Genomic DNA, 27,757 nt, shown 5'->3' with positions numbered 1-27,757 from the left:
TACCAATTCATGAGGCAAGTGAGACTGAGTATGATTAAGATATCTAGTCTATCATATTTGATAAACATTTGATCTTTCATTTGTCAAAAGAATTTGACAGTATTATACGGGGAGATGCAACTTGTAAAGCCTAAGTTAAAGAGACAGAACCAAACACATTTCATCAAAGTTTATTTTCGCATATTAACTCCAAAAGACAAGAGAATAAGCGTTCATCAAATTTGTTCTGGTGACAACTTGACTGATTTGTTAATAGAGGCACTCTCTACATCTTCATTTGAGAAATTGATGCACAAGATTAATATGCGTCAACTCAGAGATCCTTATTATTGCTGAAGAAGACATGTTTACATGAGGGGGAGGCTACTGCGTACTGTACTCTTTTTTTCTTGGCTTAGGTTTTTTTCCCATTGGGGTTTCCTTGCAAGGTTTTAAACGAGGCAGTTCCAAACGCAAATGCTACAAGAATAACGCACTATTTTTCCCTTCACAAAGATTTTTTTCCATAGGGTTTTTTCTCAGTGAGATTTTTAACGAGGCATATTCTTTGGTAGGTGGAAATCAAGAAGGGGTGTTGTAAATCAATTAAGTGTGGATGCCACCTCTTGGTATTCCATAACCACTCATTTAGATCGCATTATCTCTTCATAATTCTTCCCTTGATGTTGTGTATTATCTCTTCATAATTTCCATCTTAATATTGTATGTAACTCATGTAACTTGTGTCTTTTAGTCTACCTTTGCTCATGGTTCTTAGCCTATAAATAGAAGATGTATGAGCTTGTTTTGAACACACCTATTACAAGTGAATGAAAGAATAGAAAATGATAGTATCTCATATTTCTCTTGTGTCTCTCTTTTATTTATGCTTTTGATAACTTGATTTATTATTAGTACCATCCTTAGTTATTTTGCGTGTTCTTGATATTTGCACATGTGTTTTATGGTGTTTTTGTCTCACTTTTGTAGATGGTAGCAAAAATGGAATATTTGGTCTCAAGAGGAAGAAAAAGTACAAAAACACGTTGTTTCGATCACCGCAGCGCGTCCTGAGCTCGCTACAGTGCCAAAACCAGAGGGAAGGAAAGTTATGGGCGCTGCAGCGCCATTATCTCTCATTGCAGCGCACCTTGGCCGAGTAGATGGGCGCTACAACACCATTGTCTACCGCTGCAGCACCCGCGACTGTGTTGCTGGGGTTTCTGGATGACAGTTAGCGGCGCTGCAGCACACAAAACTCCCGCTGTAGTGCACGGACACGTGTTGCTCAGTTTTTAGAGCAGAAATGAGCTGTTTTACGGGGGAGAGATAAAAGAAAAGAAAGGAACAGAGTGAGGGAGTGAGTTTTAAGGAGAAAAATCAGAACTCAATAGAAGAAATCACAAAGAATTGAAGGCTTGCTTAAAGAATCAATGAGGGATTGAAGATTGTGGAGCTCTATTGGCGTCTAGTTCTACATTCTCTATTTCCCTCTCTATCTAATTTAGCATTCGATTTTGAGTTACTTTCTTGGATTTGTGATTGAATGATGGATTGGAATTTTGGTTTGTTTATGTATTTATTTGAAGAATTCATGATGTATATCTCTAGCTAAACTCTTTAAGCTAGGGGTTGGGATGTAGTTCTATCTTTTGTTATGCTTTGAAGATATTTGGTATTTGTTAATGAAATTCCATTTTAGTTCATTTGTGTCTTTCTCTTTTTATTGCTCTAATTTATGATATAATGAATTAATGATATAGATGTGTAGATTTAGGCTCGGGAGAGTTACTTTCACATATTGGGAATTGAGAGACACAACATAGAATTAGTTGAGTTCAGGAGGCTAATTGATTTGGGTAATCATAATAGATTTGCTTAATAGGTGTTTACTAGGTTAAGTGAATAGGGATATTACTTAATCGACTTTACACACTATTTCACTCGGCACTCGGGAGAGGGAGCGAAATTACCTGAGAAAACCTAGATTAGTGAATTGACTGGAGCTAGTTAAGAAAACCAAATATTGGAATTGCATAGCTTGATAGAACAAAAAACCCAACCCCTAGCTGCTTTACCATCAGAGTTCCCTTCGATCACTTGTTATTTCCAAATTCTATTTTTACTTGGTTTAGTATTTTAATTTACCATTTTAATTACTTGAATTACTCTTATTCGATCGCCTAGATAAAGTTAACGTTATTGTAGTAGTGGTACTTAGTTTAATTTGTAAAAACACTCAATCCTTGCGGGATGATACTTGACAAATTGTCAATTTATTACTTGTTACAATTCGTATACTTGCGAGCTCATACATGTTAAGAAGAATTTTCGCAACAAGTTTTTGGCGCCATTGCCGGGGATTGAATGTTTGTTTAGAAATGGATTAATATCACGACCAAGTAACTTGACTTTAATTTAGGCTTTTATTTTTATTTTACTTACTTAATTTTGCCTATTGTTGCTTTGGCAGTGAATGCGAAGAAGTAGGAGCTTGGATTTGCTACCGTATAATCCGGAAATTGAATGAGTTTGTCGTGCAAATCGGAGAGAACGGAGGGCAAGAATTCAAGCTATGGTAGATGCACAAGGCGACAACAACAATAATGTCATTGATAATAATCAACAAAGAACCTTGATGTATTATTTCCGGCCGGTGTTGAATGACAACTACTCAGGGATCCAGCGCCAAACAATTAATGCTAATAACTTTTAGTTGAAGCCGGCCTTGATCAGCATGGTGCAATAGAAACAATACGGGGGATCACCGAATGAAGACCCCAACGTTCATCTTGCAATGTTTTTGGAGATATGTGATACAATCAAGATGAATGGTGTTGGAGACGATGTGATCTGACTACGCTTGTTCCCGTTTTCTCTTAGGGACAAGGCGCGGGGTTGGTTACAAGGACTAGCTCCGGGGAGTGTGGCTACTTAGGACGAATTGGCTTAGAAATTCCTTAACAAGTTCTTTCCTCCTTCGAAGACAACTCAGTTGAGGAGTGGGATCGGCCAATTCAGACAGTTAGATTTTGAGCCTCTTTATGAGGCATAAGAGCGATTCAAGGATCTTGTCCAGAGATGTCCTCAACATGGTTATCAGGAGTGGTTTCAGATACAATTATTCTATAATTGGTTGAATGGGCGAACAAGGACAGTTCTTGATGCGGCGGCTGGTGGTACTCTGCTATCTAAAATCGCCGTGGAAGCCCAATTATGTTTGGAGGAAATGTCTACGAACAATTCCCAGTGGCCTAATGAGAGGTTGATTCTAAAGAGAGCTGTCGGGGTTCATGAAGTGGATCCAATCACTGCATTATCTGCTAAAGTATCGGCCTTAACTAATCAACTTTCAGCATGGACCACTAGGGATCCTTCTACAAGCAAGGATGTGGCTAATGTGGTGAACACCTCCTATGTTGAAGCGGGGATTAACTAAGAGGAATGCCAATACATCAACAACCGGAATTATAACTTTCAGCCCACAAATAATTTGCCAACTCACTATCATACCGGGCTTTGCAATCATGAGAACTTCTCATATGCCAACCAAAGGAACACCTTGCAACCACCTCCAGGGTACAACCAACATGCGAACCCAATTGCGCCGGAAAAGAAACAATCGTTGGAAGATATTTTGGGCACTTTCATGAGGGAGACTACCTCAAAGTTCAAAGAAGGTGATTCAAGGTTTGCTAACTTATAGGGTCATTGTAATATCATGGAAACCACCATGAAGAATCTCGAAAGGCAAATTCGTCAATTGGCCAACTCTCTTAAGGATCAACAACCGCATAGATTTCCAAGTGACATGGAAAAGAACCCGAAGGAACATTGCAAAGCCATTACACTTCGAAGTGGGAAGGAAATTGAAGATCCCAAGCCATGGGAGGCTAATGCTAAGGAGAAAGAAGATGAAGTTGTAACGGAGACACCCAAGGTAGCTTCAAAACCAAATTCTATCTCATTTCTGGAAAATCCACCGATCTTTACTCTATTGTTGCCATTTCCCCAACGGTTTCAAAATAAGAAGCTTGATTCTCAATTTTCAAAGTTTCTTGAGATCTTTAAAAAGATTCATATCAACATTCCTTTTGCGGATGCTTTGGAAGGAGGTGATGTCTAAGAAGCGGCATTTGGAAGATTATGAGACAGTAAAGTTAACGGAGGAATGTAGAGCTATTCTTCAAAAGAAACTCCCGGAAAAGTTAAAAGACCCAGGTAGTTTCACTATTCCATGCACTATTGGAAGTTTAACATTTGAGAAGGCTTTGTGTGACCTTGGTGCTAGCATAAATCTCATGCCTTTATCAGTGTTTCAGAAATTGGGTATTGGTGAAGTTAAACCCACTACTATCTCCTTACAAATGGCGGACCATTATTTAACTTATCCTTGGGGTGTCATTGACAATGTTTTGGTGAAAGTAGACGAATTTATTTTCCCAGTGGACTTCGTGGTTCTTGATATGGAGGGAGACCGGGAGATCCCCATTATCCTTGGAAGACCATTTCTTGCAACCGGAAAGGCTTTGATTGATGTTCATAGCGGAAATTTGACTCTCTAAGTTAATGAAGAGGAAGTCAAGTTCAATATCTTCAACACCATGAAGTTTCTGGATGAAAGGCCCACTTGCAATCGAATTGAAGTTGTCAACTTTTGTGTCCAAGAGGTAACTCGAGATGCCTTGTATTGTGATCCTTTGGAACATTGTCTTGTTAATTCCAATTCTAAATTGGACTTTGGTGGGGAACTTTATGCCAAAGATGATGGAATTTTGGATTGTTTTTTTGGCTTTTGAGGCTTTCCCCAGTGATGAGACTTCCAAGAGCCAATTGGATGGTCTTGACCTAATGAATGCTCTCGAGACTTCTAAGGTGCCCCTAGTTTCATCTAGCTCACCTCATGATGGATTGGTATTGAAGCAATTGCCCGATCATTTTCGTTATGCTTTCTTGGGAGAGGAATCAACTTATCCGGTTATCATTTTGGCATCCTTGAGTTTGCAAGAGGAAGAAAAGTTGCTTGAAGTCTTAATGAGTCACAAATCCGCCTTGGGTTGGTCTATCTCGGATATCAAGGTTATTAGTCCAACTATTTGAATGCATAAGATTTTGATGGAAGAGTCTTACAAGCCGTGCATAGAGCATCAAAAAAGGTTGAACCCGGCTATGAAAGAAGTGGTGCGTGCCGAGGTGCTTAAGTTGTTGAATGCCGGTATTATCTATGCTATTTCGGATAGCTCTTGGTTAGCCTGGTTCAAGTTGTGCCGAAAAAGGGGGGCATGATGGTGGTAAAAAATGAGAACAATGAACTTATTCCTACAAGGATCGTAACGGGGTGGCGTGTTTGTATTGACTATCAGAAATTACTTGAGAAAACCTAGATTAGTGAATTGACTGGAGCTAGTTAAGAAAACCAAATATTAGAATTGCATAGTTTGATAGAACAAAAAACCTAACTCCTAGCCGCTTTACCATCAGAGTTCCCTTCGATCCCTTGTTATTTCTAAATTCTATTTTTACTTGATTTAGTATTTTAATTTATCATTTTAATTACTTGAATTACTCTTATTCGATCGCCTAGATAAAGTTAAAGTTATTGTAGTAACGGTACTTAGTTTAATTTGTAAAAATACTCAATTCTTGTGGGACGATACTTGACAAATTGTCACTTTATTACTTGCTACGATTCGCATACTTGCGAGCTCATACATGTTAGCTTTGTAGTTTATTTTTTGTGCTATTTTCATTTGTTTTATAACACGAACCAATTTCTTCCATCGTAAACAATTTCTTGGCTCTTTCTCAGGAGGAACATTTATGTCAGTGCTGGATGCTGGTCGGCATTGAATTCTTCCGAAAGTAAACTCTCTGTTTCGATGCCAATACCTCTGCCAGCTTCTTGTACTCTACGTACAGCTTTCATTGCCTGAGGAACATTTATATGATTTCCAAAGAAAAACGATATAACTTTTACAGGAAGAAAAATAAAATAAGCTCCTGAGAAGAGTGGTAGGAGTTTGTCACGGAATGTAAAAGAGGAAACAATTGAAATTTAGTCGATTTTTTTTTTCCTTGATGAGGTTTTATATGTTAAACTCCAAGAAGACAGTTCTATAAATCTAAGATAACTCCAAGAAGATGAAGACACGTACCTCATTGTCCCAATTAGTGCATGCAATTAGAGTGATGAGAGCTATAACTTGAACAGAAAGTCCACATATTATCCCAATCCAAAGTCCCTGCCAATGAGTCTTAACTTCTTCAGCCACAATACAAACACCTAGTTTGAGAAAGAGAGCTAGAGAGAGAAGCCTACCATGGCTCCAATTTGGAAGAAGAAAGCAAGAAGCACAGCAGAAGGAATTGCTACAACATAGTAAGCGCCAAGGTTTATGAATGCACAGAGCTTTTGCCATCCACATCCCCTAGCAGCACCTAGATATATAACCAGATAAAATTACCATAAGAAAGTCATAAGCACAGTCAAACAAGTTGGAGAATACTACCGAGAGCTTGGCGGGGTGGTAAGCCCTCTGTCCCCCATAAGTCATGGGTTCAAGCTGAGACCCCCGTGCTGGTCGTGGTATTATAGGCAATCCACGTCGAGAGGACCCCATATGCCATGCGGCCCATGTGTCCCCTTGGTTATCTGGGTACGCCACCCTCTACTCCTATAACCTTTCTTTTTTCTTTACCAAAAAAAAAAGAAAAAAGGTTTGGAGAATAATTTTGTAGGCTAAAAAAAATCTGCTGCAGTTTTACACGGTCAAGACTTCATAAGATTTGGTCATATTTGCATATTGTTTTGTTTTTGACAATTGATGTGGTCAAACTTTTAGAAACACATAGTACCAGTAGGAATTAACAGAAAAGTTTCCTTGAACGTCTGTATTTGCAAAAAGTTATTACCTGAAAGTACACATTGAAATCCATCCAAGAAATCAGATAATGCAAGCAGTGGCATTATTTTGGCAACATATCTGATAACTTCTTTCTCATTGCTGAAGAGCTTTCCCCAAACATGGCGTGCCAAAATTGTCACTATTCCTACAAAGACACCCTCTGATAAAGCCACCACAATGGCAACAACCAAAGCCAATCGGGCTCGTTGCGGCTGCCCAGCACCCAATTCATTGGACACCCTTGAACTGTAAACACACAACAAGTGGAACTAAATATAAAATTACTGTACAATCACTACAATTTATCATGCTGTCCTTGTCAAAAAAATGGTAAAGCAAAGAATAATCAGTGCAGTTGAGATTTCATTTTACCTTATTGCTCCACCAAGTCCAACAGAGACCATGTATACCATCCACATTGTGTTCACACTAGAAAAGATAAAAAAGACAATCAAAGAACGGTTTTGGAAGAGATACAAATGATCAGAAGTAACTTTGCGAAATGGTTATATGAAAAGGACTATAAATACCTTATTGACAACACTGATGTCTCTAGCTTTGGGTTTTTGAGAAGACCAGATAAGAGAACAATCATTTCGAATGACCAGTATTCAAAGCTGTAAACCAAGGTAATCCTTGAAGTTATCGAATAGAAGCCGACGGATAGTTAATGGTCTTTTCATTTTGGGAGCTTCTGAATCTTACCATATCATCACTGCTGAAGGAATGGCAAGTCTCATAAAGCTGAAAAAATCATGAAAGGCATCTTTTGAAAACCCTGCCCAACTATGCCTGCAAGCCCCAGAGAATTTCACATAAATTGCTAACAAAAACACATTGAACCAATATGATATGTTGTTTGCCAAGGCCGCTCCTCTAATCCCAAGGCCAAATTTATAGACAAGAAGCCAGCAAACAATGGTGTGGAGAAGAGCTGTGACCCCAGAGCTTATCATCATAGGGAAAACAATGTTCTGTGTTTGTAAGAATCTGTTGAGGCATTGAAGCAGGCCGAAGGCAAACAGACTTGGGATCATCCACCGGTTGAAAGTTCCCGCTCCGGTAGATATCTCGTGGTCTTGGTGCAGTGAAATGAGAATGGTGCTTGTGCAAAACCAAATAACTGATAGGGGAATGCTTATGGTCAAAAGTGTTAGCACTGCTCTTTGCATGTGAATTCCAAGCAGGTGGTATTGTTTGGCTCCATAGGCTTGTCCACACAGAGTCTCCAAGGCGCTAGCCATTCCTAACTTCCAGGAGGTTTTGAGAGGAAGTTCAGAGAAGCTTGAAGTGTTTTCAGCACATATCCAAACAAAGATTTAGATATCATTTCATGATCAGATTTTACACTTTTACACATCCAAACGCTGGTACAGATTGTAGTTCAAATCACATTGATTAGATTTTATAGTTCAAACAGAAAAGGTTTAAATCACCACAATTCGGACCCACAAACCAATCAGATCCTAGATTTCATAGGAAAAAATTTACACTAAAAGTTGCTAGTTCCTCCAAAAATCCTTGCAATTTTTCCTTAAAAGTATGACACGTCTAAACTATATTGTAAAACACAAATATTAATGACAAAATTAATCCTTTTAAGGTCTTCATTATTAGTTTTATAAGAAAAAAATTTCAATGGATCAGCTTATAATTCATTTAAATTCTTATTTTTTTCCTCGCTGTATGACACATTTATCTCAACTATATTGAAAAATCATAATCCTCAGGAAAGATTTTACCTGCTAGCTAATTCTTTCAAGGCCTTGAAGAAACAAAAGAGTAGGGGCATTGTCAAGCAGGCTTGAGAGGTATTTTAAGAGGCGTTTAGAAAAATCCCACTTACCAAAACACTGAAACCAGTCACTGAAGCAAATGAAGTGGCCAAAGAAGCACTGGAAAGAGATAATTCCCCAAGATGACCATTGAACATGACAGATATCAACTGTATGCTATTCTGCAGAATGCTAACCACTATAAGAGGCCCTGCTAGTCCCAGTTGTCGTTTCGCTTCACCGATAGCATCTAATCCACAACAGCAGCCTTGTTGGCATGCTTCTGAGCCAGCTACATGGATGTTTTTATTGTTATCCCCATATGCAGATTCTGGAGCCAAATTTTCTCCTCCTTCCATCCCAATAAGACAACTTCTGTTCTCTTTCTGATTTTTCTTTAAGAATAGAGGACATGTCCAAAAGAAAAAAGAAGAAGAAATGTTATAAGAGTACAAATATAGTCATAAAACATGAAATAAAGATAAAAGAAACATCAGTAGTGCATGAAACAACAACTCATGATGCAGTGGGTCCTAATTGTCGGGCGCTTGATAAATAACATCGTTCGAAAGTAAGTCTTGCCAGATGACATATATTAAAAACAGGAGTTGATTTCCATAGTTCCAGTTTTTCTTTTTCTACCTACTAGAAGTTATTCATTGACTACAAATATAAGGATCATTCCTATACTATAGATAATCATATAAGCATTTTTCTTTTTCCTGAATTGGATAATTAAGACTGAAGTTATATTGATTATCTAGATCAAATAATTCACATAAACTTTTTGAAGAAATTTCAGGTACCTTTAAGTGAGGAAGTTGGATCGGTTGGATTCTGCGGATTTGCTAATCATGTTTGCTATGGAAGTTGACCTGATTTTTATTTTTATTCGGATCATTTAAGCTCTGGTGAAATAAATGCTTTATAAAAGAAACCGAGAGATATGGAGTCAAACACAATAGTCCAACATAAAAGGATGAGACAAAATCATTTTAATACCCTTTATAGCGAAATATACGTTTGGTATCTTATATTTTTAATAATATCAAGTAGGTACCTTAAAATTTTATAAAATGATTTTTTATTATCCTGAACAGTGTTTTGAGACATAAAATAAAATGACAAAATTTTCCTATTTAAAATTATGGTATAACAATATTGAAGACTCCTAATTTATATATATATATATATACACACACACACATATATATATATATATATATATATATATTATATTTGCTACTCGAACTCGTAAGATGGTTACTAGTACTACAAGATATGTTAGATGAAAAGACATTTAAATTATTTTGATATTACAGCTGGAAAGAATAAAATCAAAAACCCATCAATTAATATTTTTTATTAAGGGAACAGCCAAGGGACAGCCTACAAAAATGTCTACCAAAAATTGTCAGCGCTGAGCAAATGTTTTGTTAGTGCTTTTAATGGAGATATGAACGGTTTAGAAAAAGAAGACGTACTTTGGAAGAGGAAAAATAAAAAATTGCTTATCGCGTAGAAAGTGCCAAAGGGGAACTTTGAAATTCAATTATAAAAGGGAAGAGGGAGTAGGTGGCAGGCTTGCCAGCCCACTTCAATTAGGCACAGAAATTTTGGTGCCTCATAATGCCAATAAGAGAGTTTGGTTTCCATGGGGCTCTATAAATAGAGCTATAGAATTTTGAGAGTTTTGGTCATGTGTACCCATTTTATGTTTACACACAAATTAGATTCCGAGTGTAATGTGTGTGTGTATATATATATATATATATATATATATCTGTAAAAGTCTAGCCAAGATCTCAACAACAAAATTAAAATAGGCTAGTGGGCGCTTCCAATGGAAGAAGTCGGAGGAGAAATAGATAAAAAAAGAACGAAAGAGACTTTAATATTATTGCCAAAACAAAGAGAAGAAGAAGATTTAGAAGGAAAAATTTGCTCGAGTAGTCCTAGTGGTAGTGCTTTAACATGGAGTGTTTTGTTACAAGAAGTGAAGAGATTGGGATTCATAGGAGCACCACTTGTGGCTGTGATTTTGTCGCAGTATTTGTTGCAGGTCATTTCCGTCATGATGGTTGGTCACCTTGGCGAGCTTTCTCTCTCTAGCACAGCCTTAGCCATTTCTCTCTCTGGGGTCACCGGCTTCAGTCTTCTTGTTAGTTCTAATGCTTTCTTTCTTTACCTTCTTAATTTTATCTTTTGTATGTCAGCAAATATTATTATTTTTATTTTCTTTCTTAACTTCACATGATCTGAAAATATTTTGTTTTGTCACGAGTCTGAAGGCTTTTCCACAAAAAAAAAGGGGTTATTTTATGAATCTTCAATGAAAATGTGTTAAGAGTCTTGTTTTTTTGTGACGTTTTTTTTTAACTCTCATTTTACCTTTTAAATTCTAACTAGTCCAATTTAATTCTTTTTATTATTTTCATTAAAAGCAAATGATAAAAAGGAGATTAAATGGGATAATGTGTCATTTTTTTTTTTTTTGCTTTCAACGTAAATTCTAATAGAAAGGGTTAAAAGTAAAACTAATCTCCCTCTTTCTGTTTGTTTATGAAACTCTTGTGAAAATTTTTAATCTTGCTTTCTTGTAACAAGAGGTGCTCTTTTTTCTTCGTTTTTTTTCCTTCATTTATTACATTATTTATTTGACAGAGACTTTTTGCAGTGAAAAATGCTTAGAGACACTACTGGTGTCCCACATGTAGGTCTCACGATGCGGGACCCATTTTTTATTAGTGAGTAATACTAAGCACTACCGGTGCCTTATAACATTGCTCTTTTCCGGTACTTTTTATTCATGATGTGGAAAAGAGGAGTATAACTCATCCACCACAGTCGTTTTGCTCGTGAGAGATATCGATGTGTTAACAATTTTCATCTTTTGAATGAATTTGCATGCTTGACCTTAGACTTTAAATGTACTAGCAATCTTATTTGTCCCTATAGGACTAAATCCCCACCTTTTATAAAGAGTAGCTCTTATTTGTGAGTCTCATATGAATCCCACAAATGGAGCCCACCTTTTTTAAGAGGGTGGGGATATAATTCCATGGGGCTATACAATATTTTTCTAAATGTACACACGTACACGTACAATGATATCGGTGATGGATTATGGCTTTTAATGTCCATGTGTAGCTAATGTTATTTGAATATAAAAAGAAAATTAAAGTTCTAATGAGCAGTGAAATTTTAATGTCCATATAAATGTTAATGTCCTTATTTTTTTCGCTGAATTCCATGTATATGTTACTTGACATATGAAGCAATGTGGCTTTCTTGTTGTTCATGGACCACTTGCACTCTAATAACATTGTCTAGTTAAGTTTTATCAAGTTGATTTTATTTAAGATGCAAATCGTTAAGCTCTAGATCCTAATTATTGCCTTGATAATTATTGTCTTACACAGAGACAATGTCTAGATCAAACTCTAGGGATTTCACATTTGTAAATTCGGTTGTCTTAGTCATCTTTATAAAAGGGGCACCTATTTGGGGTTAATGAGAGGTTAAAGAAAATATGGAGAGTTGATAGGTGTATGAATTTATCTTATAAACTTCTTCATCACATTAAATTTCTATAGCAGCTAAAAATAGACGTAACTCTTACATTGAGAATGAATCACCATAAATCTTGTATGGTCTTATTTTTGCATTTCTTCTCCGTTTTTATTGCTGATGGTGGTATAACATTAGGATGTCTAATTCTTAACACAAATCATATGACTGAAATCACCAGTGACTGACTGGGTTCTGTGATGTTTCTCTTTCTAAACAGTTAGGAATGGCAGGTGCACTGGAAACTATATGTGGGCAAGCATATGGAGCTGAGCAATATCAAAAACTTGGACTTCAAACTTACACTGCTATATTTTCTTTGTTCTTGGTTTGCCTTCCTATATCTCTAATTTGGATCTACATGGGAAAGTTACTTGTTTTGATTGGTCAAGACCCTCTTATTTCTCATGAAGCTGGCAGATTCACAATTTGGCTTGTTCCTTCTCTTTTTGCTTATGCAACTCTTCAACCACTCATTAGATACTTTCAAACCCAAAGCTTGATACTTCCTATGCTCATAAGCTCTTGTGTGATCCTTTGTTTCCACATTCCTCTAAGTTGGGTTTTGATTTTCAAGTCTGGCTTGGGGAACCTTGGAGGTGCAATGGCAATAAGTATTTCCTATTGGTTGAATGTGATTTTACTTGTATTATACATGAGATTTTGTCCTTCCTGTGCGAAAATTCGGGTTCCGATTTCTATGGAGCTTTTCCAAGGCATCTGAGAATTCTTTCTCTTTGCCATCCCTTCGACAGTAATGACATGGTAACTTATTTCTAACTTCATTTATGAACCATTCCTATATTTAATATATTCTTCTTATCCTTTTATCTTTCTCATTTTTTTATTATTTTATTGGTAAGTCTATCATAGCCTTGAGTGGTGGTCATTTGAGTTGCTTATTCTGATGTCTGGGCTCTTACCAAATCCACAGCTCGAAACCTCAGTTCTCTCTGTGTGGTGAGTTTTCTGCTGCTAATTTTTCTTTTATCTCTTTCACACAAAAATATTCCTTTCATTGAAATGTCATCTTCCCATTTGTTTGCATATGACAGCCTAAATACCATTTCAACATTGTATACAATACCATATGGGCTAGGTGCTGCAGGAAGGTATGCTCTTCTCCTTTTCCCTGGAAATACAGTAAATACGCCATAAGAAATACATGTATAAATATTGATACATACAATTAAAATATTCAAACTTATTGCACAAACATCTATGTACACAATGTGGCTCCATGTCTGATTCCCAACAGCACAAGAGTCTCAAATGAACTAGGAGCTGGAAATGCACAAGCTGCTCGTATTGCTACCTTTGCCTTAATGTTTCTGACAATCATAGAGACAAGTATTATAAGCATATCACTCTTTGTCGGCCGCCGTGTTTTCAGTTACAGTTTCAGCAATGAGAAGGAAGTTGTGGATTATGTCACAGAAATGGCTCCTCTAGTTTGTATATCTGTTATACTAGACAGCTTACAAGGGGTCCTTTCAGCTAAGTACATGACTTGTCCATCTCTTTATTGTTAATAAAATATAATTTTTTAATTTTTAATTTTAATTTTTATTGATTTTTTAAATAAAAATTTAATTCAGGTGTTGCTAGAGGATGTGGGTGGCAGCATATAGGGGCTTTCATAAACCTTGGGGCATTTTATCTTTGTGGAATTCCATTAGCTGCAACATTGGCTTTCTGGTTTAAGCTCAGAGGAAAAGGCCTCTGGATTGGCATACAATTTGGTGCTTTTGTGCAAGTTTTTCTGTTGTCTCTTGTTACTAGTTGTACAAACTGGGAAAAGCAGGTCTACTCTCTATCTCAATTCTTCACCTCTTTGTCAATCTCGAATTCCATAAACAAACTCTGTTCTAAATCTTAATCGAGCCTTCCAAATCCAAATAGCGCTAGAATTACTTACCATAATTTTATAAACTTATTGCATTTTCTGTGTTGATGTTTCAGGCAAGTAAGGCTAGAGAGAGGATATTTGAGTATAGATCTCTCCGAAATGGATTGGAGGATCGAGAAGAGCTAGAATAGAACTGTATGATGAACAAAATTTGCTTATATATGGTTGCAACTGGAAAAATTTTGCTTCAACTACTAGTACTAATTTGTGATGGGGAAGTTTGTCAAAATGAATATCCAATAAAGTTGTTGGGATTTGTTTCCTAAATTATGTATTGATTCTAATCGTTTTATGATTGACATTATTTTGGGAATAATTAGCTGGTTAATTGTGTTTGAGATTAGATGTGCAGCTGACAAGTTCTTTATGAAAGTTTTTTTGAAAGATTTGGAAACTTATTTAGTTTATATTTTTGAAAGTCAACTATTGATCCAAAGATAGTAGGTTGATTTGATTGATATTTGATGGAGATTTCGTAGCTGGATGATCTTCCTCTGTCTCCTAAGAATGTGTCTAGGTTCATATATCAGTTTCGGGAAGGTTTCAGAATTAAAGCAGATTGATTCAGACTGGTTTTGAAAAAGCCGACCTTGACAGCTATGTTGCAGTGTTGCAACAAGGATCTGCAACAGATTTAGTTCAGCGAATTAATTGAAGAGGTCGTCAAAACTGTTAACTTTCTGCCTATTTATTAAAAGAGTCTCTTGGTTTATTGTATACCTTTTGATTAGTTTGCTGGGTTGTGAGAGAGGTGGGTACTTGTATTCAAGAGAGATGATTTGAGTGTTTTTCGGGAGAAAAACTTAGTTAGAGGGATTCCAATGTTAAAAAGTCGAGGGGATCTCGCTGTTCAAGTCCATTGGGAAATTGCAAGTTCATAGGCGTATTCTTAGAGAGGGAGTCTCGGGTAGATTAAGTCCAATTGAATTGTAAAAGAGTTCTTAGTGGATTGTTCATCATCTGGGCGTGGCTCCGCGGAGTAGGTTGTTACCGAACCGTGATACTATTTCTCTCGTGTTCTTTTATTTTACGTTTCTGTATTATTTATATTGTCTTATAAAATATTAAAAGACTCAAATCTGTACCAACAAAAGTGAAATTAGCAAAGTGATCTTTTTCATTGTCATTTTTTCAATGTTTTTGCCGTTTCTATTCATGCTGTCATTTGTGTTGCACCGATTATGGTTTTCGGGTGTTTATCGTTTTTCACATGATCGTTGTCTTTTTTCCCCCTCCTTATGACGCTGATGTCCCATGTTTTAATATTAATGAGTGCCAAATACAAAATCTTTTTCAGGTGCTACCCTATTCATTTGAGATGTGGCATTTTGATTTTATCGAACAAATACACTTAAGAATGCCCTTTCTTCTTCAGAAAATCTCCTCTTTTTGAGAGGATCAAAGGTTGGTATTGAGTGGTATCAAGATCGTCTTTATTCCTTTTTTTTTTTTTTTGCCCAAAGAGATTGTCTTTGGTTTCATAAAGCTTGAGACTTTTTTTTTCCCTTTCATCTCTCTGATCTTGGTGAAAAGATTCTTATTATGATTGCTATTATTATTATTATTATTATTATTATTATTATTATTATTATTATTATGTGCTTCTACGAAAAAGACAATAAATACCTTATTGACAACACGGACGTCTGTAGCTTTGCGTGCTTGAGAGGACCGGACAAGAGAACAACCATCTCAAATGATCAGTAGTCAAGGCGGTCAACCAAGGTAATCCTTTAAGTTACCAAATAGAAGCTGAGGAATGGTTTTCCTTGCCATATCATCACTGCTGAAGGAATGGCAAGTCACATAAAGTTGAAAAAAATCATGCAAGGCGTCCTTTGAAAACCCTGGCCCAGTATGCCTTCAGGTGCCAGAGAAATTCACATAAATTGCTAACAAAAACATATTAAAGCAATATGATATGTTGTATTTTCAAATAAATATGTGTGTGTGTGTGTGTGATAGGTTGTTTGCCAAGGGCAGCTCCTCTAATTCCGAGCCCAAATTTATAGACAAGAAGCCAACAAACAATGGTGTGGAGAAGAACTGTGACCCCAGAACTTATGATCATTGGGAAAACAATGTTCTGTGTTTGTAAGAATCTGTTGAGGCATTGCAGCAGGCAGAAGACGAATAGGCTTGGGATCATCCAACGGTTGTAAGTTCCCACTCCGGTAGATATCTCACGATCTTGATGGTGTGAAATGGGAATGGTGCTTGTGTAGAACCAAATAACTGATAGGGGAATGCTTAGAGACAAAAGTGTTAGCACTGCCTCTGCATATGAATTCCGAGTAAATGGTACTGTTTGGCTCCATAGGCGTGTCATTCCTAACTTTCAAGAGGTTTTGGAAAGAAATTCAGAGAAGCTTGAAGTGCTAATCTTATGGACTATAAAACAAAAGAAATAACTCAACTCCTAAGTTATATACGAAAAACTATGCACCAAAACTGGCAAATTCCTTCAAAATCCTTGTATTTTTCCTCGAAGTATGATACGTCTAAACTATATTGTAAAACAAATCTTCCTGACAAAATTCGCTTGCTAAGCGTTTTAAGGCCTTCATTCTTAGCTTTTAGGGGGAAAAAATTACATCAAAGCACGTTATAATTCATTTATATTCTTATATATTTTTTTCCTTGAAGTATGACACATTTATCTGAACTACATTGAAAAATCACAATCTTCAGGACAGAAACCTGCTTGCTAATTTTTAAGGACTTGAAGAAAGAAAGAGTAGGCGCATTGTCAAGCAGGCTTGGCATGTATTTCAAGAAATGTTTAGAAAAATCCCACTTACCAAAACACTGAAACCAATCACTGAATCAAATGAAGTGGCCAAAGAAGCACTGGAAAGAGGCAATTCCCCAAGAGGACCATTGAACATGACAGATATCAACTGTATGCTATTCTGCAAGAGTCCCTGTTAGTCCCAGTTGCCGTTTCGCCTTGCCGATAACATCTAACCCGCAACAACAACCTTGTTGGCATGCTTGTGAACCAACTACATGGTTGATTCAATTATTTTCACCATACTCAGAATCTGGACCCAAACTTTCTCCTACTTCCATCCCAATAAGACAACTTCTATTCTCCTTGTGATGTTTCTTTAAGAATGCAGGACAAGTCCCCAAAAAAAAAAAAAAAAAAAAAAAAAAGATGCAATTACAGTCACAAAACATGAAATAAAAATAAAGGGATCAGTGGTGTCTAACGCAATAACTTGTGATGGAGTGGGTCCCAGTTGTCATGACGCGTTAAATTTTTCAAAAATATGTCTTGCCAATTACCACTTTTTAGAAATGAATTAAACTCATTATGAATGGCAAACTCAGTTTTATCTAATCGCTCACTAAATAGGTTGTTGTTCTTGTTGTTTTCTTTTTTTCTTTTTGAATTGGATAAGAAAGACTGAAGTTATATTGATTATTTAGATCAAACAATTCATATGAACTTTTTTGAAGAAATTTCTGGTACCTCAAGTGAGGAAATTGGACTGGTCGGATTCTGCGGATTTGATAATCTCCTTAGCTATGGTAGTTGATCTGTCCAAACTTTTTTTTTTTTTGGGGTCTTTAAAGCTCTAAAGTGGTAAAAGAAAGAGATGCTTTGTAAAAGAAACTGAGAAATGGGCAAATGGAGTCAATAGTCAAACATCAAAGGATTTGTAAGTGTTCCATCTTCAAGAACATAATAATACATTACAGATAATGTCCGTAGTTTCAGCAACAAGGGAAAAAAAATAAAAAAGAAAAGAAGAGAGGTCCTGTAGGACATATATATCATTGTCGGAGACAACATCTTTTGTCAAAAATTGACTTCAAAGGAAAATAAAGGCCTTCTTGTTGTTTGACTTCAGCAAAATAAACTTCTCTCTCTCTTCTTCTTCTTCTTTTTTTTTTTTTTAATTTTTTAATTTTTTATAATCTAACATATCTAAAAGATGATGGCCTCCCCCTTTTTTTGTTCTTTTTTTTTTAATAATTTTCTTCTTTTCTCCTTTTAACTTTTCTTTTTCCTATTGGCGGTTTTGTTTTTCCCGTAATATTCATAGATAGTTCATTTTCTTTTTTTTTTTTTCACTCTCTCTTGATTAAAATAATTCCTTTTAAAAATGCCTCTATTTAAGGTTTTTTTTAAACTCATATATAACTTTAATTTTTTTTTAAAAAAAACTTTTTCTCTTTCTTCTTTTTTTTAACATTTTCTATTTTTTTTCTTTTGCTTATTGTTATTTTTTACTTTTTTCCCTCATACTTTTTGGCAAGTTATTTTTTTTTACAATATCCTTATTTTCTTTTTTCTAACTTTCTTTTAATTACAACAATACCTTTCATATATATCTTCACTTAAGTTTTTTTTTTCTTGTCCAAAACTCCTATATAACTTTATTTTTTTTTCTATATATTTTTTAAATACTTTTTTTCCCTTATTCCAATTAATGAACTTGACCTCTAATGAGATTACGTGTTTTAACGTTGGATCAAATTTACAAAATTATTCTTCGCGTATATAACATGTAGATCAACTAGTCTACTTATGTTAAAAATGTGACGACCCTTAATTTTCGGTCATCATTTCTACGTTCATACTTAGCATTTCCTATCTTTTACTACTTTCTAATTTTAACCTCTTAAAAATTCAGGCTAATTTTTTTCCCTCAATAGTAAAATTGATTCTAATAATCTTTAGTGGAATAAAACTTCGTGCAATGATTTTTATTAAACTCGAATATCAAAAATTACTATCCTGAAAACATTTTCAACTTTTCTTTTTAAACCTTGAACTTGTCTTCCTTACTTGTGGTCATGTATTTAACCTATCATTCGCATACCATTATCATTCATATGCCCTTAATGCAATAGCATTTTTGCTATGCATGCCAATAATGCTACAACATTTTAGATACATTAAACATACCTTGTGACTTGAGGTTGCTATGCATAGCCTCATTGTCTCGTATACTTTACTTTCATTACATAACTCGTCTACATTTATAAAACATTATTTACTTTATACACATATTGTTTAGCAGTGTTTTCAAAACATGTGATGCATCCACTACCCACTTGCCCACATCCCACTACTGTATCCTTTTCCGCACACCCAACAAACATGTTTCAGGGAGCCGGTGTCTTACCCGAGCTTCGTACAACACGGACAAACTTAATGAGCTTTCACTCATCAAGTAACAGTAAGCTATAATAAATACAAACAATAATGCACACCCATATATGCATTCATATCATACGTTCTAACACGCTTCTTAAACATTCAAAGTGTTCATCATATTATGCTTTCTTTTCTTTCGTATGATGCTCTCTTTTTCTTTCGTTTCATACTTCTTAACATCTTTTGTTTTTGCGTCGTTCATTTTTCATAACTTTTACTGCTTATGGGCCCCATCCTGTTATATCGTTGCGTGCATAACCAGTGAGGAGTGGGGTAGCTAACCAAAGCCAACTCACTCACGGTTTCATTTCATTCATAATCATAATAACATTTCCTTGCGAAGGCCGGTACAAACAGTGTTATTAACTTCTTATCGTTTGCCATCTTTATTTACTCATTATCTTACTGGCATCATTTCATAGTATGATATTAATTTTAATCTTTTCATCTTACTGTCATTTTTTTTCATATTATGACAGTAATTTTAGTCATAATGGTACACCTTTGAGCATTCTTACCAATTTCCTAAGAAATTAGATTTTATTCAAATGTTTGACTTTTGTTAACTTTGACTTTGACTTTATCGTAGCTTAAAATTCTACTGCTAATACAAGTCCATAAGCACATTCAAAGCAACAAACAAGTTTCAAGTAACATCTTTCACTTAGTGATGTACAATGAAATCATCATATGCACAATTTTGTGCTATATAAGGAAATAGTCTTGTTCGTGGTATAGACATAGAAAAACTACTGTACTTACAAGATTTCCGTTAATGTCACAGCCTTTGAGTCTCCGGAAACCTTGCTTCCTTGATCACCTATTGGTCCTAACATATAAATTTCTAATAATTAGATTTACAATCTAAGATCAGTAATTAAAACACAATTTGATCCGAATTCATGGTATCATAAATGTTATTTTCTTAAAGTGTGTATGTTGTTTCTAAAATCCTTAAAGAGATCTATGATTTCATGATCAATAGCCGGATCGAAACATCACCGATATCATAAATGTAAACAAAACCCGTGCACTTTTTACCTTAAATCACATTTTCGACTTGTTTCAGAAATGAGTCTGAAACTGATGTCTAGGATCATTTTTTTTAAAAAAATGCTATTCCACAAAAGTTGTTTAGAATGAAATTCCTTCAACTTTGTGTTGGTCACTTTTTGAAACTAATCTTTTATCTTAGTTTTCTAGCCCAAAACAGCGACAGATTCAATTTTCGGGTTAATAACCTAGTTTTCAGTTTTGATCCGAAAGTGAGAATTTTCATTGTTTTAGGTTTCTATACATCTCCGATCATCAAATTGATATATTGGATTTATTCTTATTTTTGGATACTTCTAATTGAGTGTTATGTTGGTTTTAGAGTAATTTTAATAGCAAATTTATGTGATTTTAATTGGTTTTGTATATTAGCATCATTCGGAGTTCGTAGGCAAGTATTGGAGTAATTCTTGGACCTAAATTGATATTGGAGAGCCGCGGCCTTGAAAGATGGCACCTAGGCTCTGAAATAGTCCAGTTGCAGTACAAAAACCCGAGAGAAGAGAGCTTAGGCTTTGTATAGTCGAGCTATGGCGCTATTTTATGCAGTGAAGAACATCTTTGCTCAGCGCCACAACACCCAAAACCAGAGCCGCGACACTACTTTGAAGGAAGGTGTATATTTGGCATCTTTCAATTCAGCGCCGCGGCGTCCAAATAGTAGGGCCGTGGCGCTACTTCAAAGATTTTGCTGACTTGAGTTCATTTGAGTTCCAAAAATTTACAAAAATGGTACTACGATTCCAAATACTATAAATAGGATTTTAGGGTTATTTTCTAGTATCTTTTGGCTAAGAGAAGAGGGAGAGAAGACGACTCTAGGAAGGAGAGGAGGATTTGTTCAAGAACGGAGTTCAACTTCAAATTCGCCAAACAGTTTTATTCTTTCGTGAATTTCTTATGTTAATTATTATTGTTATTATATTTTCTTTTTCAATTATGTTCTAAATTTCTAGACTAAGGCTACAAGTGTAGCCAAGACATGAATATTTGATTTCATTTATTTTCTTTCAATGAAGTTTATTCACTAAGAGTTTTCCATTCATGAATGTGTTTCTTTTATTGTTCTTAATGCTTTCAATAAACTGATCACTTATTGAATTGAATTGAAAACCTAAATTGAAACCCCAAAAGGAGATTTTTAGGAATAGTTTCTAATAAAAGGAGCCATAAGGTGCGTAGGATATCGAGAGATAGTAATACGACTTGTGAGAGTAATTTTAGAAAAATCAAAGAACTTAATGAATTTCTAGGATGGTGGGATTCACATCTAGTGATAGTGAATTTACATGTTAGAAATATTTTTAATAGCATCCCCAGAAGAACTATTAGATAAATTAGGATTTTTCGTTCTACTACATGAATGAGAGGCAATATTAGCGAATAATTGGAATTGAATAGGAATTGTCTTGGTGAAACTTGTATGTTCTAGCGTTTTCTTTGCATTGGTCTCTTTTCATAATTATTTTGCGTATAATTTGTGTTAATTTATTTTGCTTTCTTTTCAGTTTTAATCTTTTATAGAGATTTTATTTGTCTAGATAAAGTTAAAAATATCAATTTCAGTAATTGTTAAGCCAGTCTCCGTGGGAACGATATCTTATTCACTCATTATATTACTTGTGCAATTCATACGCTTGTGATTTTCACATTAAGTTTTTGGCGTCGTTGCCGGGGACTGGCATTAATAATATTGATACCAAGTATTTTTAATTTTAATTTAGACTCTTACGTTATTTTATTTTCTTACAAATTGTCAGGTGTCTTATAGTGCATGCTATGATCTAAAAGTCTTGAAGTCTTTGATCCTGAGATTAAGCAGACTTTCAGAAGACGTAAGTGGGAAAAGAAGAAAGAAAAGCTTATGATCGTTGATATGGTAGAAAGAGAACCTGACACTAAGGCTGTGGGGGATTATTCTACCTCCGATGTTACCGGGATACTGTCGAGCATTACGAGTCCGGCTATTCAAGCCAACAACTTTGAATTGAAGTCGGCGATCATCTCCATGATTCAAAACTCTTGTCAGTTTGGGGGTTTTCCTAGTGAAGATCCTAATGCTAATATCGCACATTTCTTGTAATTGTGTGATACCATGAAGTTCAATGGAGTCTTAGAGGATGCTATAAGATTGAGACTGTTTAGCTTTTCTCTCAGTGACAAGGCTTAGAGTTGGCTTTATTCTCATCTTTCAAATCACTTCACCACTAGGAATGATCTTGCTCAGAAGTTCTTGGCTAAGTATTTTCCTCCATCCAAGACCATTCAGATGAGAAATGAAATTTCTAATTTTGTGCAACATGATAGGGAGACTTTATCAGAAGCTTGGGAGAGATTTCAAGAGTTGTGCAGGAGATGTCCTCATCATGAGGTGCAAAAATGGATGTAGATTCAGTACTTCTACAACGGTCTAGATTTGAGCAATGCACAATTAGTGGATGTTGCTGGAGGAGGTGCATTGATGAGAAAGACTGTGGATGAGGCTTTTAATCTTCTAGATGAGATGGCTGCAAATGATTACAAGTATTCGAAGGAGCAAACTATGGTGAGAAAAACTACAGGGATACTTGAGGTTGATGCTTTGACGGCTCTGACGAGCTAAATGGATGCTTTGATGAAGAAACTGGACAATAGAGAGGTGAATTCGGTGCATATTCCAACTTCTTGTTACGAATATTGCGGAGCCAATCATGAAAATGGGAGTTGTTTGTCTGTGACAGAGCAAGCTATTTACATGGGGAATTTCAATAGGCAGCAATGGAACCCAAATTCAAACACCTATCACCCTAGTTCTAAGAATCCTCCAAATTTCTCTTACAGGAACACTCAGAATGTCTTGAATCCACCTCCACGGTTTGTGCAACAAGAAGAGAAGAGTTCGTTGGAAGAGATGTATTCTCAGTTCATGATGACTACTAAACAACACAAGGATGAGACTAAGCAATACATGGCTAGGACAGACACCTTGTTGAGTAGTCAAGCAGTAGCAATCCGAAACTTAGAAGTGCAAATGGGCCAATTGGCAAGTTCCAGTTCTTCAAGGCAACAAGGCTCTCTTCCAAGTGATACCATTCCTAATCCTAAAGAGCAGTGCAAGGCTATTTTTACAAAGAGTGGTTTGCAACTACAAGATCCACCACTAAGGTCGAGTATAGAAAAGAAGCAACTGACTGACGATGAAGATGCAAGTGGGAATGTAGGGGAGGAGATTGAAAAGCAAGATTTGCCAGTAGAAACACATGAGCCAAGAATTCTGTTTCTGCAAAGATTGCAGAAGAAGAATTTGGATAAGCAATTTGCCAAATTCTTAGAAGTGTTTAAGAAGCTCCACATCAACATCCCCTTTGCAGAGGCCTTAGCTTAAATGCCAATGTATGTGAAGTTCATGAAGGACATCCTCTCTAACAAGAGGAAGTTAGAGAATTTTGAAACAGTCGCATTGACTGAGGAGTGTAGTGCCATCATTCAAAGGAAGGTGCCACCAAAGTTAAAAAATCCGGGTAGTTTTACCATTCCTTGCACTATTGGTAATTCCTATTTTGGAAAAGCATTATATGACCTTAGAGCAAGTGTAAACCTCATGCCATTGTTAGTCATTCAGAGATTGGGCTTAGGAGAACCAAAGCCCACAACTATGCTACTCCAAATGGCCGATCATTCCATCAAGTATTCATGGGGCATTTTAGAAGATGTGTTATTAAAAGTGGACAAATTGATATTCCTGACTAATTTCATTGTGCTTGATATGGAAGAAGAGCAAGATATTCCTTTACTCATAGGACGACCATTCTTAGCTACCGGAAATGTTGTGATTAATGTTTTGAAAGGAGAATTGAGTCTAGAAGTAGAAAATGAGAAAGTAACTTTCAATGTGTTCAGTCCACTCAAGGGTCCACAGGAATCTGAGACTTGTTGCCCGATGGATAACATAAAGAAGACAATGTGCGAAAAGAACTCGGTCCAGGTTCCAAAGCAATTTAAAAGGCAAGATAAAGCATGCGGGATCCCCCCTAAGAAGGAACCGGATAAAGTTAGCAATGAGAATGTAGCAATTACATCACAATACCGTCAAGGAAGAATGCCCAAGTTTGAAGACCCAAAAAAAGAATTCTCTGACCCTTGGCTATCCCCGGAGCCGATATTTACTCATCACCCACCAGCCGCCGGTCACGATGATGATGATGGCGAGGGCGCTTGATGTGGCCCTCGCCAAGGTACGTCCTCTGCGCTTCTATTCTCTTTATTACAACATTGAGGACAATGTTTCTATTTAAGTTTGGGGGGATTGTTTCTTTCATTCGTAGAATAGGTTAGTTGAGTTTAGTGTTTTATTTTTTTCATCCATTCATTCATTTTATTGTTTATTTCTTAAAAAAAAAGAAGTAAAAGTGACAACACCAAGGCCGATGATGAGATTGGTTTTGATTGCTTCTAGCTTGGGAGAAATTGATGAATATTGTATTTGGTGTGTGTGCTTGATCCTCTTTGCTAATTCTTGCTTTGCCTGGGACTCTATAACATTCTGAGCACTAGCTTAAATTTGTTAATCATTTTGCTTACTTGGAGAAAGATTATGTGACCTAAGCAAACTCTTTGATCTCACAAGAATTCTAGAACCGGTTTGATTGTCACTTGAGGTGAAATCCTAGGACACACCATATTAGGGAAGAGATTTAGGCCATTTTTCGATCGTTTGAGCCTTTCAAGCCAACCCGTGCATAATACATATCCCTAGTACCCCTTTTGAGCTTATTTTGACCTTTTTCTTTGTCACCTGTAATTGGACCTAGCTTTAACTAATACTCCCTCATTTGACGCTTCACTTATGTGCATATGATCATTAGAGAAAAATATTTAGAGCTACATTACAATTTTGGGAGGATGGGAGGAGCTTGGAAGAAGAAGATGACAACTTAGACACCCCACTTTGTGCGCTCAAGTAAAGAAATAAGTTTGGGGGTGTGAAAAAAAAAAAGAAAAGAAAAATTAATGATGAATAAAGTGGGTTACAAATGGAGGTTCGAAACCAAGTTTGGGGGAATTAAGGAGAATTGAAGAAGCTCATGAAAAGAACATGGAATGATTGTGTGCACGTGAGTGACTTAAGCCAAAAATAGTATCCATCATCCTAACTTGAACCCAAGCCTCACGTTACAAGTCGAATAAAGTCTTAATGATCTTTGGTATGGTATTCGCTCTACATTAGTGGAGAGTGATTTCAAAAACCATCCTATGGAACTCTAAACATTCTCAACTAAGAGATCCATTTTTAAAGAACTTGGGTTGCATAAACTGATCCAGGTACGGATGGTTGACAGCGAAAAACTTTATACACATACACACTCATGGAGCCTTAAGTGAGGTATAAATTGGCATTAGGATTGAAATTCTGCATAGAATATGATTTCTGAAGCTTCTCTTGAGCTACTAACTATGTGGAATCTCTTAGGCAAGATTGTCAAATCATCAACAAGTTGTCACTGGTACTTTGATTCTTTTAATGCTTTGAGGATTAATTTCTTTATTTTCCTTTCTTTACTTTTCTTTTGCTCGAGGAGTAGCAAAATCTCAAGTTTGGGGGTATTTGATATATTGGATTTATGCTTATTTTTGGATACTTTTAATTGAGTGTTATGTTGGTTTTAGAGTAATTTTAATAGCGAATTTATGTAATTTTAATTAGTTTTGCAGATTAGCATCATTTGGAGTTCGTAGGCGAGTGTTGGAGTAATTCTTGGAGCTAAATTGATATTGGAGAGCCGCGGCCTTGAAAGACGGCGCCTAGGCTCTGAAATAGTCCAATTACAGTACAAAAACCCGAGAGAAAAGAGCCTAGGCTTTGTGCAGTTGAGCCATTAGGCTATTTTACGCAGTGAAGAACATCTCCACTCAGCGTCGCGACGCCCAAAACCAGAGCCACGACGCTACTTCGAAGCAAGGCGTATATTTTGCATCTTTTAATTCAGCTCCACGGCGCTACTTTGAAGATTTTGCCGACTTGAGTTCAGTTGAGTTCCAAAAGTTTACAAAAAAGCCACTACGATTCCAAACACTATAAATAGGATTTTTAGGGTTATTTTCTAGTATCTTTTGGCTAAGAAAAGAAGGAGAGAAGACGACTCTACGAAGGAGAGGAGGATTCGTTCAAGAACGGAGTTCAACTTCAAATTCGCAAAACAGTTTTATTCTTTCCTGAATTTCTTATGTTAATTATTATTGTTATTATGTTTTTTTTTTCAATTATGTTCTAAATTTTTAGACTAGGGCTACAAGTGTAGCCAAGACATGAATATTTGATTTCATTTATTTTCTTTCAATGAAGTTTATTCACTAAGAGTTTTCCATTCATGAATGTGTTTCTTTTATTGTTCTTATTGCTTTCAATAAACTGATCACTTATTGAATTGAATTGAAAACCTAAATTGAAACCCCAGAATGAGATTTTTAGGAATAGTTTTTGCGAGAGGAATTTTAGAAAAATTACAGAACTTAATGAATTTCTTGGATGATGGGATTCACATCTAGCGATAGTGAATTTACATGTTAGAAATATTTTTAATAGCATCCCCAGAAGGACTATTAGATAAATTAGGATTTTTCATTCTACTACATGATTGGGAGGCGATGTTAGCGAATAATTAGAATTGAATAGGAATTGTCTTGGTGAAACTTTATGCTCTAGTGTTTTCTTTGCATTGATCTCTTTTCATAATTATTTTGCGTATAATTTGTGTTAATTTATTTTGCTGTCTTTTCAGTTTTAATCTTTTTTTGAGATTTGATTTGTCTAGATAAAGTTAAAAATATCAATTTCAGTAATTGTTAAGCTAGTCTTTGTGGGAACAATATCTTATTCACTCATTATATTACTTGTGTGATTCGTACGCTTGTGATTTTCATATCACAAATCAACTTACTTTTCACATCTTAATCCTCCTATTCCTTATGAAAACCGGTTCTAACTCAAAGCCTCAAACTAAATTTCGGCAGAGTTCCGCCTGATTTCTCGTGTTTCCCGAGCTAACCATAGCTCGTTTTATCCGTAGTTTCCACCTTTAAACACAAACCACATTCTTTCTCATTAAAAATACATCATGATTCTATGGTTTCATCCATATTCTCACAAAAATTCTCGATAACTAAGAATTGCTAGAAACAAAATCCAATAACCAAGAATTCATCCTTTAATCACTAGATTTTCAATTCCTTAACAACCACAAGCTTAATCATCATCTTAAGCAAATTTTTTCCATGCTTTCCACCATACTTAAACGTGCAGCCAAGGTAGAAAAAAGTGAGAAGAAAACTAAAATTTACCTTAGAGAATGAAGAGAAGTCCTTAGTAATGCAAACTAGCGGTGAAGTTTCATCAATTTCGATTAAAACTCGTTTT

General features: G+C 35.8%; 2 protein-coding genes and 2 non-coding genes across 4 annotated transcripts; 1 reads left to right on the top strand and 3 right to left on the bottom strand.

Moving 5' to 3' along the window:
* Nucleotides 1-2,966: 2,966 nt before the first annotated feature.
* LOC112091660 lies at nucleotides 2,967-3,078 on the bottom strand. Its single transcript, XR_002902253.1, has one exon. It is a non-coding gene; the product is annotated as a small nucleolar RNA R71 (small nucleolar RNA).
* A 2,558-nt stretch (nucleotides 3,079-5,636) lies between these two features.
* On the bottom strand, nucleotides 5,637-8,168 carry LOC21408541 (protein DETOXIFICATION 16). Its single transcript, XM_024165837.1, has 7 exons — nucleotides 7,590-8,168; nucleotides 7,415-7,501; nucleotides 7,257-7,313; nucleotides 6,892-7,130; nucleotides 6,299-6,417; nucleotides 6,135-6,221; nucleotides 5,637-5,908 (listed from the first exon to the last, which is right to left on the bottom strand). The coding sequence occupies exons 1-7, from the start codon at nucleotides 8,126-8,128 to the stop codon at nucleotides 5,798-5,800; spliced, it is 1,239 nt and encodes a 412-aa protein (XP_024021605.1). The 5' UTR covers nucleotides 8,129-8,168; the 3' UTR covers nucleotides 5,637-5,797.
* A 2,421-nt stretch (nucleotides 8,169-10,589) lies between these two features.
* On the top strand, nucleotides 10,590-14,347 carry LOC21411942 (protein DETOXIFICATION 12). Its single transcript, XM_024165835.1, is given in 7 exon segments — nucleotides 10,590-10,820; nucleotides 12,450-12,994; nucleotides 13,103-13,189; nucleotides 13,285-13,341; nucleotides 13,488-13,721; nucleotides 13,823-14,033; nucleotides 14,192-14,347. Coding segments are annotated over 7 exon segments (1,299 nt in total). The 5' UTR covers nucleotides 10,590-10,733; the 3' UTR covers nucleotides 14,270-14,347.
* Nucleotides 14,348-22,631: 8,284 nt separating this feature from the next.
* On the bottom strand, nucleotides 22,632-22,737 carry LOC112091659. Its single transcript, XR_002902252.1, has one exon. It is a non-coding gene; the product is annotated as a small nucleolar RNA R71 (small nucleolar RNA).
* Nucleotides 22,738-27,757: the final 5,020 nt, after the last annotated feature.

The sequence above is a fragment of the Morus notabilis genome, unplaced genomic scaffold (genome assembly GCF_000414095.1).
Source record: "Morus notabilis unplaced genomic scaffold, ASM41409v2 Scaffold451, whole genome shotgun sequence".
Taxonomy (NCBI): domain Eukaryota; kingdom Viridiplantae; phylum Streptophyta; class Magnoliopsida; order Rosales; family Moraceae; genus Morus; species Morus notabilis.
This window is presented reverse-complemented; position numbering and strand designations above follow the sequence as displayed.

Bases quoted from the DNA above. Each gene is read 5' to 3' on its own strand.
- LOC21408541 (XM_024165837.1), bottom strand. From the start codon at position 8,128: ATGGCTAGCGCCTTGGAGACTCTGTGTGGACAAGCCTATGGAGCCAAA. The intron at 6,222-6,298 runs GTAGGCTTCTCT...ACTCATTGGCAG, and splicing joins TCTTCCAAATTGGAGCCATG to GGACTTTGGATTGGGATAAT. The intron at 5,909-6,134 runs GTACGTGTCTTC...AATGTTCCTCAG, and splicing joins GCACTAATTGGGACAATGAG to GCAATGAAAGCTGTACGTAG.